The sequence below is a fragment of the Guillardia theta genome (assembly GCF_000315625.1).
Source record: "Guillardia theta CCMP2712 unplaced genomic scaffold GUITHscaffold_55, whole genome shotgun sequence".
Lineage (NCBI taxonomy): Eukaryota > Cryptophyceae > Pyrenomonadales > Geminigeraceae > Guillardia > Guillardia theta.
The window spans coordinates 134,802-149,067 of NW_005434619.1; the positions used below are offsets into that span (position 1 = coordinate 134,802).

The 14,266-nt window shown below is 54.2% G+C and overlaps 5 protein-coding genes across 5 annotated transcripts in view; 4 read left to right on the forward strand and 1 right to left on the reverse strand.

Moving 5' to 3' along the window:
* GUITHDRAFT_141496 (hypothetical protein) overlaps positions 1 to 1,819 on the forward strand; it is a gene marked incomplete at both ends in the record, with an annotated part of 5,465 nt that extends 3,646 nt beyond the window's left edge. Inside the window, 3 exons of the mRNA XM_005828945.1 lie at positions 143 to 186; positions 360 to 1,601; positions 1,655 to 1,819. Coding sequence (XP_005829002.1) covers positions 143 to 186; positions 360 to 1,601; positions 1,655 to 1,819 — 1,451 coding nt within the window. The remainder of the gene's footprint in view (positions 1 to 142; positions 187 to 359; positions 1,602 to 1,654) is intronic.
* Positions 1,820 to 1,977: 158 nt separating this feature from the next.
* GUITHDRAFT_141497 (hypothetical protein) lies at positions 1,978 to 3,058 on the reverse strand (the record flags this gene model as incomplete). Its single annotated transcript, XM_005828946.1, has 6 exons — positions 1,978 to 2,048; positions 2,083 to 2,192; positions 2,240 to 2,307; positions 2,412 to 2,574; positions 2,626 to 2,757; positions 2,928 to 3,058. 6 exons carry the CDS (start codon positions 3,056 to 3,058, stop codon positions 1,978 to 1,980), a joined length of 675 nt encoding a protein of 224 aa, XP_005829003.1.
* A 1,243-nt stretch (positions 3,059 to 4,301) lies between these two features.
* Positions 4,302 to 6,031, forward strand: GUITHDRAFT_111879 (hypothetical protein; the record flags this gene model as incomplete). The annotated part of the gene is made up of 10 exons (XM_005828947.1): positions 4,302 to 4,360; positions 4,558 to 4,658; positions 4,719 to 4,762; positions 4,816 to 4,871; positions 4,942 to 5,101; positions 5,237 to 5,282; positions 5,432 to 5,642; positions 5,702 to 5,808; positions 5,857 to 5,951; positions 6,002 to 6,031. The coding sequence occupies 10 exons, from the start codon at positions 4,302 to 4,304 to the stop codon at positions 6,029 to 6,031; spliced, it is 909 nt and encodes a 302-aa protein (XP_005829004.1).
* A 3,232-nt stretch (positions 6,032 to 9,263) lies between these two features.
* GUITHDRAFT_141499 (hypothetical protein) lies at positions 9,264 to 9,995 on the forward strand (the record flags this gene model as incomplete). Its single annotated transcript, XM_005828948.1, has 1 exon — positions 9,264 to 9,995. One exon carries the CDS (start codon positions 9,264 to 9,266, stop codon positions 9,993 to 9,995), a length of 732 nt encoding a protein of 243 aa, XP_005829005.1.
* A 1,500-nt stretch (positions 9,996 to 11,495) lies between these two features.
* GUITHDRAFT_141500 (hypothetical protein) lies at positions 11,496 to 12,212 on the forward strand (the record flags this gene model as incomplete). Its single annotated transcript, XM_005828949.1, has 1 exon — positions 11,496 to 12,212. One exon carries the CDS (start codon positions 11,496 to 11,498, stop codon positions 12,210 to 12,212), a length of 717 nt encoding a protein of 238 aa, XP_005829006.1.
* Positions 12,213 to 14,266: the final 2,054 nt, after the last annotated feature.

Genomic DNA, 14,266 nt, shown 5'->3' on the forward strand with positions numbered 1-14,266 from the left:
GTCACGTAACTTCTCCTCCTCCTCCTCCTCCTCCTCCTCCTCCTCCTCCTCCTCCTCCTCCTCCTCCTCCTCCTCCTCCTCCTCCTCCTCCTCCTGCACCTTTTATCCTATGCTCGTTGCTCCGATCTCACTCATGGCTCAGCTCATGTCGAGAAGAGCACCAAGGACAAACTCGCCGATATGCAGGTGACCCTCGTCTCCTCCCCTCCCTTAGACACTCGCCACCCCCGCACCTCCTTTCTTTCCAGCACTCTCATCGCTTCCTTTCTCCTCCGCACTCATTCCCTTGCTCCTCCCCTTCCCGCCACCGCTCTTCTCCTCCCTCCCTCCCCCTCTCCTTCCTCCTCACCGCCGCGCAGAGGAAGCTCAACAGGAGGATGCTCAAGTCCGGCAAGGGGGAGGGGGAGGACAAGGACAAGGGTGCCTCCTCGCAGGATCTCAAGCTCAAGCAGTGGGTCGCGCTGCAGGCCAAGTCGAGGAAGATTACAGAGGAGGAGTTCCAGCAGCTAGCGACGAAGAAGCAGGAGGAGGTGAAGGACCTGCTGACCCGCATCCTCGCGTTTCGCTGCCGGCAGGGGGAGGACGGAGGGGAGGAGGAGCTGCAGGAGCTCACGAGCAGCTTCAACGACGCCTCCTCGTGGTTCGCCGGAGGGTTCAAGGAGGTGAAGGGGAGGCATGCGGAGAACTGGCAGCAGGTGGAGAGGAAGATTGAAAGCATGATGCTGTTCTCTGTTATGGTCGCAGACATGCGGGAAGGAGCAGGGAAAGAGGCCGAAGAGTCGCTCGCTGCCCTCCTGGAGGATCCTTGGAGGCTTGCTGCGAGCGGGGAGGACGATGAGAGGGTGGAGGGGCTGGTGAGAGCGAGGGAGGGGCTGGAGAAGAAGAGGAGGAAGTGGGGAGACGTGCGAGCGAATCTGGAGAGCTTCCGCAAGCTCGGGCTGGAGCTGGAGGAGGCAGAGGTCAAGACTGCTCTTCGTCGCACGATCTCCGAGAGCTGCATGGCGGCCATGATGGTGGTGGGAGCGGCGAGGGAGGCGAGCGCGAGGAGCAGCGAAGTTGCTGGGGAGGAGGAGGGGGAGGGGGAGGCGGTGAAGGGGAGGAGCAAGCAGGAGAAGATCCCCGTGTTGAGGGAGGAGGTGAAGAGCGCTATGAAGCTCCTGCTGGAGACTTGCGAGTATGTCGGAGAGGAGGGGATGGCGCGAGAGCTTGCGTACCCCGTGATGGCGGCATGCCTGGGGGCGGAGGTGAAGTTGGTGCAAGAGAGCTACTCGAGGAGGAGGAGGAGGGGAGAAAAGGGGACAGAGGTCCTGCGGGACTTCGAAGGGAGCATGAGACTTTTCCGGACGTTCGAGAAGCTGAGGGGTGTGTGCTCGGGGAAGAGGAGGGGAGAGAAGCTGGGAATTCCCCAGCAGCTCTCCTGCAGCCTGGAGGAGGTCACCGACTGCCTCCTCCGGCACATCCTGTCGGAGTTCGACGCCTCCTCAGCTGCGAGCGGGCAGGGGGAGGAGAGGCAGGACAAGGAGCTGATCGGCTGGCTGGTGCTGGGATGCAACTTCATGAATGCCGTCATGAACCTCGTAGGAGAGATGAAGGACGCGAAGGTAAGTTCAACCCCTCTCTCGTCCTCCTTGCTGCTGCTGCTGCTGCTGCACAGTTGCTGTTTGCCTCCTGTCCGTTTGATCCTTCTGTGAATCCTCTTGTCTGTGCCTCCCTCCTCCTCATGATGATGATCATCGATCTCATTCTTGTCTTGGCTCGCTGGCAGGTCGAGGATCTCTTAGCTTCGTTCATGAAGCTTGAAAGCAGATTGTCCAAGTAGAATTTTCAAGTTTTTGTTACAGTATAGTTTGACTTCACGGCACTTGCTCAAGACAAACTCATGCTACTCATACATTCATGGGGTCGTGGCATCAAAACTTCAGATCGTAGATGTGAACTTCTGTTGGAAAACGTCTTGCTTCGCCTGTTTGATCTCTTTTATGGCTTCGTTGGCTTCGTGTACATCTGCAATAGATATTTCGTCAACGCACGACAACATTCAATGACATCTCCAGCACAATACACAGAATGACACTGAAGTACCTTTGAATTGCTTGCAATCCTTGATGAAGTTGTCATAGAAGGCAAGAAGCTGGTCAAGGTTTCTGAAGCGATTCTTGATGCTATCCTCGGCGGTCCAGGACTGTTTGGATCTGTTTGAACAATCACCAGTACAACCCAACGTGTCATAAGATGTCACCTTTCAAGGAAATGAGCGAACTTGATTTCATCACACACAGACTTGAGCAACAAGCTTTGCTCCTCAACCTGCTCAAGAAGCATGAGAGACCTGCTGAATGAAGAAGAATCTATGAGCATCGGCGTTTGAAAGTCGTGTCTTGCCGCACTCTTCAACTTTCCTCCTCTCTTACCTTACTTGCGTAGTACATGATGAAGAACTCAGCTCTGCGACTGCTCTTTGACCGCGAGTTGGTCATGCGGAAACCACCAACCTCGAAGAGATGAGACATCTCTCGCATCTTTGCCACATACTTCTTCTTCTCTGACTCTATCGCCTCCTTCTGGCGGGTCAAACTGGTGCAAAAACGTTCACATCCTCCCCTGGCGCCCATAGGTACCTCTCACATGGTAACTTTGTCGTCGTTCCTCTCCTTCCTCTCTGTCGCAGAATCAATTCTTTCACCCTCAGACTGACTGGCTGGCGGCTCTCCCGTGTAGCTCCACGAGGGGACCAGGAAGGAGAGGCTGAAGCTATTTCTGTCGGAGTTTGTGCTGAATGGCGAACTTTGCGTCGAATTTTCCTGCTCCCCCTCTGCAAACTTTGCGCTCTTCTCTCTTACCCTGGGAGGACTGAACCTGGGAAGACTGACCTCGCTGGAACCAAATCTCTCAGAACTTGTCGCCTCCTCCCTTAACTCCTCCTTCACCTCATTCCGCAGAACCAGTCAAAGGATTCTTCCTCTCTCGGAAAACAGCTCTGCCCGTCCACGAGGGACTGCACGTCGTCTTCATGAGCAGCATCGTTGTTGTTGTCATAGTCTGCATCAGTTTCTGCCATGTTTTCATCTGAGTAGCCGAGATCGTTCAACAGCCGCATCAACTCTGCATCGCCGAAGAAAATCATCGAGTTTGCGGAAGACCTTCGCCTTGTCGACGGGACATGTGGGAGAGACGGAGGAGAGTCGACAGCTTCTCTCCTGCCTTCTGCCTTCCCTCTTCTTTCTCCTCCTCCTCCTCCCATGATCTCTCCTCCTCCTCGAACCATGTCCTCCTGTGCACTGTCGCATTGACGCACCATCGCCCCAGTCAAACACTGCAGTCGCTCGCGGCGGGTGCAAAACAATCCCCACCCCCACCCCCAGCCCACCACCCCTCATGGGGACAGCACTGCTCCGATTACACCCCTTTTATCCTAACTCTTCCAGACTAAAGACCACCCGTACTTCAACTCCTACCGTACCATATCGGACCCCACCCACACCGTTCTCACGCTCTGGACTTTGAAGGGTGTGTATATCGGACTTGACAACTACAAGTCACTCACTGAGTCCGGGCTGAGGCTCGTCGGAGTCGGATGCCGCGCGGCAGCGGCCCCCGGTTCATGTAATTGCACGGTGACCGTCGCGCGAAAGCCTCCGCCGATGATCAGCGGCCAGCGGATGACATCGCTGCGGACCGTGTACACGGGCCATCCGATCGACCGGGGTGACCGGCGGCGTCGGACCGTCCGACCGTGCCCGGCCCGCCGGCCCGCCGGCGTGGTACGGTCGGTCGGACGGTCTGTACGGTCAGAGTGACTGATTTATTACTCAAAGTTAAGCAGTCACGAGTCAGTTGTCCGCCGATCGGATCAGTTTTGGTCAACTTGGCTTACTAGTTATGGGAGATCACCCCCCCACCCCCGGTCGCCCCCAGCATGATGTGGATGAGACTCCCGGGGGTCCAGGTAGTACAAATAAGGCCCGATTGACTCATGATACTAGCTTAGGTGTGGGGGGGTACCTGCACCGCCTCCTATGGACCTCCTAGAGGAATTACCGTGCGGTCACTACCAGGGTTGTAGCCTGAGGGTGGGGGTGGTGGCTGACAGCCAGGGGTAGTCAGAAACACCCGATGGCACCTTCGGGGATGATGGAAGCGGTGCCGGGAGCGACCGAATAGGGGTGGGGTGATACAGAGATTGGAGCACTACCTACCATTACATAAATAAATGGCAGGGATAATCAGGGGTGGGTAGTTATCAGGAAGTCTATGGGGTGGGTGTCTCAGAGCCTTGCGAGTGCGACTCGGGCAGTTGAGCTATGGGCGATACGCAGCACACGTTGGGGCTGTTCTCATACGTTCCCTCCATCAGTCTCGGGTGAGTAGGGCAGGAGACACGCATGCTCGTCTTGTTGTGCTGAGATCATGGCGAACGAGTGCCAGGAGCCGCTCTGACTGTGAGTAGTTCTCGAGAGAGAACAAAGGTTGAACAAGGATTACATCTGTGTTTGTGTTTGGCAAGACTTTTGTTGCTGTGTACATGTGAAAGGACGCATGATGTTCAAGTGTCCCCAGTAAGCGTCGATCGGTCTGCAGGTGTCCATACAACAGCAAGGCTGGGAGTATTGATGACCGACAGAAGGGAAAACAGTTTCTAACAACCCCCTCCAAGAAAGGTGAGCTCAATCTTGATGCGATTTCGCAACAGCAGCTGACCTCACTGCAATGCTGTCCAGGGAGCACACCCGACGTCACTTTCACAAGGTTCTCAACAGTCTCGGTCTGGATTCTCTTTCCGTGCAGTCAGGTTGTTGACTTCTGATGCTGTCTCAGGTGGGAACGCCCTACTCGCCGCCATTGCAGAACTTGCAGAGGGGGGAGAAGAGCTCGTGAGAGTTTGAGCCATGCTTCTATGCTTCTTTGTTGCGGACTGACTCGTGATTCTCATCCTCGCAACAGCAAGGAGAGCGTTTCGCAGCCTCCCTTTCGTCCTTCCAGTCCGACCAAGACCAGCCAGGGCTCAGGATCATACTACGGATGCTTTGGGGTCTGGAAAAACATGAAGACTACCAACAATTACGATAAAGTTCATGCAAAATCTCCGGACACAGGCTTGAAGGTGAGGTAGAAAGTGCGTTTATCATGATAACGTCAAATTGCCCTGTCGTTCTACCTTGTCATCACCGGTGTTCGATGCGCTATTCTCTATCTCAGTGTGGATGTTGCTGGTGCCTGGTCTGATAAATCCTTGCAGAACTTTTTGATTCGACCGCCGAAAAAGGGAGGGTGCGGCACGATTGGTCTCAACATAGGGGGAAATCCAGAGGGGCACGTAGGAGAGTACAAGTATTACCCTGAGCCAGCACCTGCTCGGCCCTCCTCGGCTCCTTCAGGTAGCACCTTCCGTGGGGTCATTGATGGCATGCAGAGCACTGACATGAGCATTCAGAGCTGGCGCTGAAACCCTTTGTTCCTTCCTCTCCTCCTCAGAAGGGAACTTACGGCTACATGAACCTGAACATTAACGGCATGTCGAGGCCGAAAGGCTGCGTCGGGGAGTACACCTACCAGTCCGAGCCCCTCGATCGGTTCAAGAGAGCTGAAGACGCTAGCAAGGATGTGAAGCCCTTCCGACCCTCCAGCCCTTCAAGGAAGGGAAGGTAGACTCCCCCCCCCCCCCCCCTCTTTCTGCTCCGCCTCGTGGCTCAGATGTTATCAGGGGATTCTATGGAACCTTCACGTGGTCAGGGCAAACGTACATGTCTGACACAGATTCGCACTCGAAAGACATGAAGAAGTCTCCCTCAAACCCCGACCTGCCCAAATGTTTGGATGAGATGAATCGAGCTTGATGGTAGTGATGTGGATGTGCAGATGGAGTTTTCAAGCCTTGCTCGGGATCCAAGTCGTTGCGGGTGACGTCGATTGCCAACCACCCGCGCAATCTAGAAGGAGGGCACCCCGTGCTGGTGTGCTTGCACTTGCCCCGTTGTTCATCTCGTGATGCTCGATCCTTCAGATGCAGAGCAGACTGGCTCGGACCAACTGATCTGCAACTAGAGCTGCAGGAGACTGTTACGGGTGCTGCATCGATTGGCTCTGCACTGCCGCATCTACATCGCCAAAGGTTGTGCGGAAGCAATCAGGTAGCCCCCGCCTATCAGTCTTGCAGTCATCAACAATGTATTGCCAAATCCTTAGGGTTTGGTGTTCATTGGTTAAGATCTAGTAGAAGTAGCAGGTAGATGCACTAGGGTATCTGATCACCTTTTGTTGTCTACCTAAGACCTAGTTTGTACATATTTTCTTCTACATCCCTCTGTGCTCCGAGCTGAGCCTGTCAGAAAGTATCCGTGATTGCGTTCGCATCGCACATCCTCAGGTACTTGTCAGCAGTTCCTGCTTTACCACTTGACATCCCAACGGCCTAGTGGAAAAGAGTCGATTTCATGAAGTTGGGCAATCGTCTTAAAATGATATAGTCATCTGCCTGACCGTACGGGCACCCGTGACCCAGAAACGTTTCCATAAACGGGCCCTGACTGACTCACCGACCAGTCGCTCCTCACTCGGCGACCTCTTGGCGGAGTCAGCCTGCGGCAGGATTAAGAAAAGATTAAGCAGCCCCAACCCGAGTCACCGTCACGGTAACTTAAAACTGAAGGTACTGAGCCCCGGACCCGGCGCCGCGGCGCCGGGCCCGGCCTCACCGTCGGACGGTCTGTGCCATGATGCCCGGATGATGGATGGACTGTGTACGGTCATAATGATGATAACTTTGAGAACCATACAATTATGATGATGGCAAGCTCGGGCCAGTCGGTGTACGGTAGCCCGACGGTCGGATCGGCTAGCAGGGAATCGGCGCCAGAGGGCTCAGGCATCCGACGGCACGCGCAGGGAAGCTCTGAGTCACAAGCGCAGATGAGTCAGAATTTGGGAAACTGCCTTCAACGCTATCAGTCCTCTGTTCATAGTTTCCAGACTCGCCATGGTCATCCAGGCTCCAAGCTGAGCATTCAACCTTCGGCGCTGAAGCTATCATGGAAGCGAAGAGTCCTCTCTGACATAACGTGTTCCCTGTTGTTTATCCAAAGCAGTGGAAGAACCTCAACCCTACTCGTGGCGACCTGATCTTGAATCATGCCTCCCAGAAAATAGTGATTTCAAGGGTTTATCAATATTTTCAAGGGTTTATCAATATTGATAGGGGGTGTTTATCAATGTAAGAACAAACTGGCATGGCAGGACATCTAATGAACTATGTTGCTTTCATCAAGGGCGTTTGCAATACAATTCATACGCACGTATTTTAGTGGACTAAGTCTGGTAGAGGATACGACCTTGCAATCAAATAAAGAACCCTGCATAATTTCTGATAATGGCATGACTGCATGGTAATGCAATGTCTTCTCTTATGCTCTTCACTGAGCACGACTGCAAAAAAGTCTTTCAGAAGAATGAATCTTGATAGAAATCGTGCACAAAATCATAACATAATTCATAAGCAAGTCATCTGACACGAGGATCATATGTTTTCAGCGCTTGCACTAACATCAGGCTAATGTCAAATTGATCTTCAAGATCTGAAGTCTCAAAGAATTCTTCTTCGTCTCTCGCACATGCTACAACAACACTCACCAAAGCGAACCCTACACGTTGGGAGGAAACAAACTCTCAAAGCTCTGCATTCAATGCCCTGCGATGCTTCTTCTCATACCTTCTCGATCGAGGCAAGAGGAGGCGGCAGAAGGGCACGCCCCAATCACTTGAAAGGGCCCACCCTCTCCAGCGGCCTCCCCCCGCCCCCTCGTCACAGTGCATGAGCAGCACCCGTGCGGAGTAAACATGTTTGCAGGTTTGCGATGAGTAAAACCTGTCGGAGGGCCCCGGTGGTCTGGCACGTCGGACTGTCACAGGCCCCGTGGCACGTCGGGCACTGGCGGGTGTCAGGCCCCTCCCGGCCGCACGAGTTCTTAATTCCTCTCCCTGATCTTTAATCCCAGCGCTCCTCGAATCTCAATCTTGTTTTTTGCCCGGTGACCCCTTGCCACTGAGACGTAGCATCCTGGTACCCCATGCTTCCCCATGGGATACAGGGGTGGGGTGCGAAGGTATCATCGAAAAAATGCGATTTCGAGTCAGGTGTGATGGTCATGTCCAGGTCACGTTACTGATACAAAAAAAAGTGTGTTCCGGACATCTCCTTCAGGACTACCCCACCCCAATAGCGGGTAACCCATGTACCAAGCTTCATTACCCCACCTTGCACCTTGGTTCAACTCGTTGTCGGTCTTATATGCACATACTTCAATTTTGCTTCATGTCACTTAATGAATCTTTCACCCTCATGTAGCCTGCTGTCCTCCTGATTGACCCTACCCTCTTTTGCAAAATCATCAGCACCCCCTACCTCCTATCATTGTACCCCCACCCTACCCAAATATGAGTACCCGGACAAGACCGGTACTGGAGCAAAGTCATACCTTCCATCAATTTTGTACTTTACCACCCCCCACCCTCCTACTACCCACCCACCTTGTTTCGAAGCAAAGGTTATGTTACTCCTGACCCTTTTGATAAACTAAACTACACCCTACCCATCACGCCTCTTGCTCTTCTACCACCCCTGGTTTGATTTATCCCCCTGCCTATAATTCGAACCAATCTTATGGACCCCGATTTGTTAGGGTTGTTCATGTGATGGGACCCGGTAGTCCTTCAATATGATCCTGAGAGCCCTATTCCCCTGACTACCCCCATAGAGTCACATCCTACCCCCCAATAAACTCCAAGATTGGGCATTCCAGATACCACCCACCCCTAGCCCCTCAATGAAATTACCCCACCCTTGTGTTTCGTTCCGGGAAAAAAAGAGAACCACCAACCCCTTGTGGTCACGGAGAGCGCAAGGGGGAAGGGCTTGCTCCTGATCAAGTCTTCAAGAAGTAGGGAGGGAGTAAGAAGTCAAGGGCAGGACAGGCACTCGGTCAAGAAACCTGAAACAGGATAGACACTCGGTGCTGATACAGGCGGTCGGCTCAGAAACAAATCGCTTGCACGACATCGAGTTACCATCTTCAACAGGGAGCAGCGATATCATCGCACCAAAAGCTGAAAGACCTGCAATCTATCAAACAAGATCAGGAAAGACGAGATTTATCTGGATAAACAGCCTGGAATATTGACGAAAACTACAAAGCGTGGAAGATAATAGCGCAATGCAAGATCATATTTTTGAAACTTACGAGACACTAATTGCAGCGGCTGTAAAGGAGCAAATGCACGACATATGGGAAGTAGGCAGCATCCTCGTACTGCTGCTGGTCATTCTCATAGCTGTCTTGTCCATCTACTCCAGCAAGCTCTTCTCCGTAGACAAGAGGAACCACTCCCTCGAAGCCAAGCTCAGAGAGGTATTGATCTCGATCAAAGATCAGAAGCAGAAGCAGAAGAAGATGCAGGACTACATCTACTCCCTCGAGGCTCAGCTGCTATGCTCCTGCCAGGTGCCGAGGGCAACGAGGACGCCGTCGATCGGGTCGACAGGATCGGATGCAGAAAGCATGATGAGCGATATTGACAGTCCTCAGGTCTTGGGAGGGTATCAATGGATGTCACAATCCTTCACAGACTCGAAGGGGAAGAGGAGGTCTCCCAAGAAGTGCAGGAGCCCCATCAGACGAGCTACAAGTGTCTGCGGCTCCTCCTGCATGTCCCTTACCAAGGAGGAGAGGACGACCCTCGCGGGGTACAAGCGCCTCTCCCCCAACAACGTGGACTATTCAGTCTTCCCCCACAACCTCCACTTCGACGACAACCTTCACATCCCGGACTTCCTGTGTGGGGAGGAGCTGTTCGACATCGAGGAGAAGTCCAGCACGCAGCACATGCACGGCTGCTCGTCATGCACCAACATCAGCGACCTGAAGCGAGCGCCGAGCCAGAGCAGTGGGTCGAGGTTCTACGCCAACGTGGTGAGGGAGAAGAGCGGGTACAGCAGCGGGAAGTGAGAAACGTGTAGAAGAGACAAGGAAGCTTCTGCTGGAGGCGATGGATGTGTAGTTTTTCGATGATTTTTTTGGGGGGGATTAAATTACAGATTGTTTGTATATGAGTGAACGTCCAACTCTCTGTTGAACTTGATGATGATCGCAGACTCTAAGAGGAAGCAATTTACCAGTTGAATATTTTGTCAGCCGGGATCTTGAAGCGGCGAAGTTTGAATTCGTCGTTCTCCTCAGGGTAATCATCCGCATCATGGTGTCACGGACTGTCGGCTGAGTCACGGTGCCAAAGTACCGTACTACGGCAGTACGATCCCCGCGACTCGGCGAGGCCGAAGGTCACCGGGTGCCGCCAGATCGACTCCGAGGCTCGGGCCGCAATGTCAAGATGACACCGATCGGATTTCAATCATTGGAAGCTAATTCAGTCACTGAGTGAGCCTCAGTGTACCGGGCCCGATGATGCGGCCCGCGAACTTTGGAAGCCTCGGCTGCCAGTGAGCGGATGCCGGTTACCGCCGTCCGATCAACTTGGCAAGTTCAGCAGTTGGCCGCGCATGCCGGGCCCGGCGACCCGGAGGACTTTCAAGCCGCTCGGAACTTCCGAACTTGGCAAGTTGGATGCAGCACTGGCAAGTTCCGTAAGGAACTTTGTACGGTCACTGAGAGCCATGGCCGCGCTTACTACTGTTACTAGCCGTACTGATTTTTCACTTAACTTTGAGTAAAGGAAAGCCAGTAGGGCCGGCCGCCGCGAAGCCAAATTGACTTGAATTCGGCCATCCCGGCGATCATAAGTGATCATGGCGGCATGGCATTCAGCTGACTCAGTGAAGTACTAGTATCAGTGCCCCGGTCGCCTGAAGGAGGCCGGGGCCCACCGTGCTGACCGGCGGGCCGGCCTGGCAGTGCGCAGTACCGCCTCCCCCCCCCCCACCCCCCTCCCGGATCGCCGGGACTCAGACCAGGACTCCGGACTCGGGACTCGCCGGTGATCGGAGGACCGGTGCCAATGCCGGTCACGCCGCGGGCCCGCAGACAGAGTCTGCGGGCAACTGCCAAGAGGTCAGAGGTGACGGTATGAGGGGTGGTTATGAGAAGGGTAAAAGGGGTCCTGACTAGCTAGCTAGAGGGCGCGGATCTTAACTCCTGCCTGTAAAGTGAGTCACGTGGAGGTGTAACTATGGCGATCAGTTCGCGAAAAAACGAGATTTCGTACGAGATACCATCGGAGATCCGGGGAGCTGCCTTACACGTCTATGTGTACCCCTACCCCTCGGACCCCACGATTACAGCTATTGATGCATTCAACAGGGCTTACCTGACCCTCTCAAAGATATCTTATTGGCTCATTCGAGGAATCTGCTACCTTTGTTGGGTTATCTCGCACCCCGCCGATAGCAACCCTTCCCACTTCCCAACCTTTATATGGTACGTAGAGTCGTACAGGCCGCGGGCGTACCCGGATCCTTTCAAGCAAGAGCGCGAGCAGCAGCCAAAGAGGCCATGCAGGATCTTTGCGAGCTCAGCAACCTCCTCCTCCTCCTCCTGGTCGCCCTTATAGCTGTCCTGTCCATCTACTCCAGCAAGCTCTTCTCCGTAGACAAGAGGAACCACTCACTCGAAGCCAAGCTCAAGGAAGTTTTGAGCGTGATGAGAGACGCCGAACAGAAGCAAAAGAAGATGCAGGACTACATCTACTCCCTCGAGGCTCAGTTGCTATGCTCATACCAGGTGCCGAGGGCTACGAGGACGCCGTCGATCGGGTCGACAGGATCGGATGCAGAAAGCAGTGAAAGTCCTCATTCAGGTGCTGGATACCAATGGGACTCCAAGGGCAAGAGGAGGTCTCCCAAGAAGTGCAGGAGCCCCATCAGACGGGCAACCAGCATCTGCGGCTCCTCCTGCATGTCCCTTACCAAGGAGGAGAGGACGACCCTCGCGGGGTACAAGCGCCTCTCCCCCAACAACGTGGACTACACCTCCGCTCCCCATAGCTTTCACTTCGACGACATCACGTGCGGGGAGGAGCTGTTCGACATCGAGGAGAAGTCCAGCACGCAGCACATGCACGGCTGCTCGTCATGCACCAACATCAGCGACCTGAAGCGAGCGCCGAGCCAGAGCAGTGGGTCGAGGTTCTACGCCAACGTGGTGAGGGAGAAGAGCGGGTACAGCAGCGGGAGACCTGTGGAGTCACGAGGATGGAATAAGAGTCTGTGAGGCCTTGGGAGAGATTGGCAGGAGAAGGAGTAGACGAATGAGAAGGAGAATAAGGAGAAGAAGAAGGAGGAGAAGGAGGAGAAGGAGGAGGTGAAGGAGGGGAGGAGGAGGAGGAGGAGAAGGCGGAGGAGGAGAAGGAGCAGGAGAAGGAGAAGGAGAAGGAGAAGGAGAAGGAGAAGGAGAAGGAGAAGGAGAAGGAGAAGAGAGGTTGTTTGTAAAATTTGCATGTTTGATTGATTAGAATACACACGTCTAGACGAGATGGCCCGGAGCAAAGTTGCCGACTTGAGTCACGTCAATCTTCTTGGAGATGATTGCAGACTGTAGACAAGGAAAGAGTAGAAGGAGAAAGACAAGATGTATAGGATGAGGATGAGGTGAAGGTTGAGATGGCAGAGGAGGAGGGAGAAGGAGGAAGAGACAGCGAAGAGAAGCGGAAGGAGGAGTAGGAGGAAATGAGAGAAGGCGGAGACAGGAAAAAGTCAGCAGAGGGAAACATTGAAAGCGTGATGGGAGCAAGTGGAGATACAAGGCATTCACATCGCACCTGGTAGTCTCGATCTTTCTTGGAGTAGCTGGGAAAGAATCATGATCAGGACGGAACGCAGAGGAACTGGAAGGGGAAGGAGGAAGGGGAAGGAGGAAGGGGAAGGGGGTCCGAAGGAGTCTCATGGAAGAGCAAGGAGAGCGCAAGGAGTTACCGGTCCCATATCGGTGAGCCTCGAGCTTTCTGCGACGAGCTTGGAACTTGCTGTTGATGAGTGTGAATGGAGAAAGATGTGGTAGTGGTGGTGAAGGAGGTGGGAGGAAGAGGTGGTGGTGGTGGAGGAGGAGGAGGTAGGAAGAGGTGGTAGTGGTGTTGGTGGGAGGAAGATCGTTATCTCGAAAAGATTAAATGACGGCAGAAGAGAGGAGATAGAGGAGGAGGAAAGAAAAAATCCACTCACGCTGATCATCGATCCTGGACTTGGAGATCTCGCGACGTGAAAAGTTGGAGAGCTGCTGCGAGAGCAGTGAGGAGGAAGAAAGGGAGGGGAGCTGAGAAATACTTGTATCTTTCGTTCGGACTCCAATCCTTGTTGTCAGCCTGCAGTCAAGCCTGAGGGGCAGGGAGGGAAAGGAGAGGAATGAAGTTGAGAGGGAGGAGAGGCGAAGGTGTTGGATGGCAGTGGAGCTGAGCAGGGAGTATGGGAGAGGGGGAAAGAGAGGAGGGAGGGAGGTCGTGAACGGCATTCTGACTACCTGCATGGCGGGGCAGGGAAAAGACTCATATCGACGGAGTTGGAATATTGAACATTTCCTTGCAGAAGAAGTTACCAACGCCTGCGTTTCCTCCTTCTCCTCGCCCCCCCCCCCCACCACCCTTTTCCCTTTCCCTGCTTCATTGCCTCCCCTCCCTCCTCACTCGCTCCCATCGCTCACCCTCCATCGGTCTTGGTCGCAAGAAGTCAAAGTAGTCCTGAGTGACCGCTTGGCGGAGGCTCCTGGTGGCTCGAGTCATGGGCGAGAGTGAGAGGGGGAGGGGAGGAGGAGAAGCGTGACGAGTGAAGGAGAGCAGCAGAGAGGAGGTGGCAGGGGAGGAGGATGGAGGAGCAGGAGACAGTGAGGAGGGATGCAATGGAAGATAGAAGGCGGAGGAAGAGAAAGTAGAAGCAGGGGTGAGATGATGGTGGAGGCAGAGGAGGAGCAGGGAAACCCGCAGGGGCGGGAAATTCTCACCATGCTGGATTTAGAGCTGGGGTCTGCGCTGGAAGAGAAGGCTGGTTGAAGGAGTGAGCAGGCTGCTCAGATCGGGGCAGGTAGAAGTCAACAGCATGCTGCTCCTGTGGAGATGATTTCCTGTTGAGCGCGTTCACAAACAGAAGGAGGAGAAAGAGGAGGAGGAGGAGGAGGTAAACGACCAGCCAGAACAGCAGGAGAGGAGGAGGAGGAGGAGGAGGAGGAGGAGGAGGAGGAGGAGGAGGAGGAGGAGGAGGAGGAGGAGGAGGAGGAGGAGGAGGAGGAGGAGGAGGAGGAGGACGACGAGAGAGAGTAGGTGGACGACGGCCGGCGGA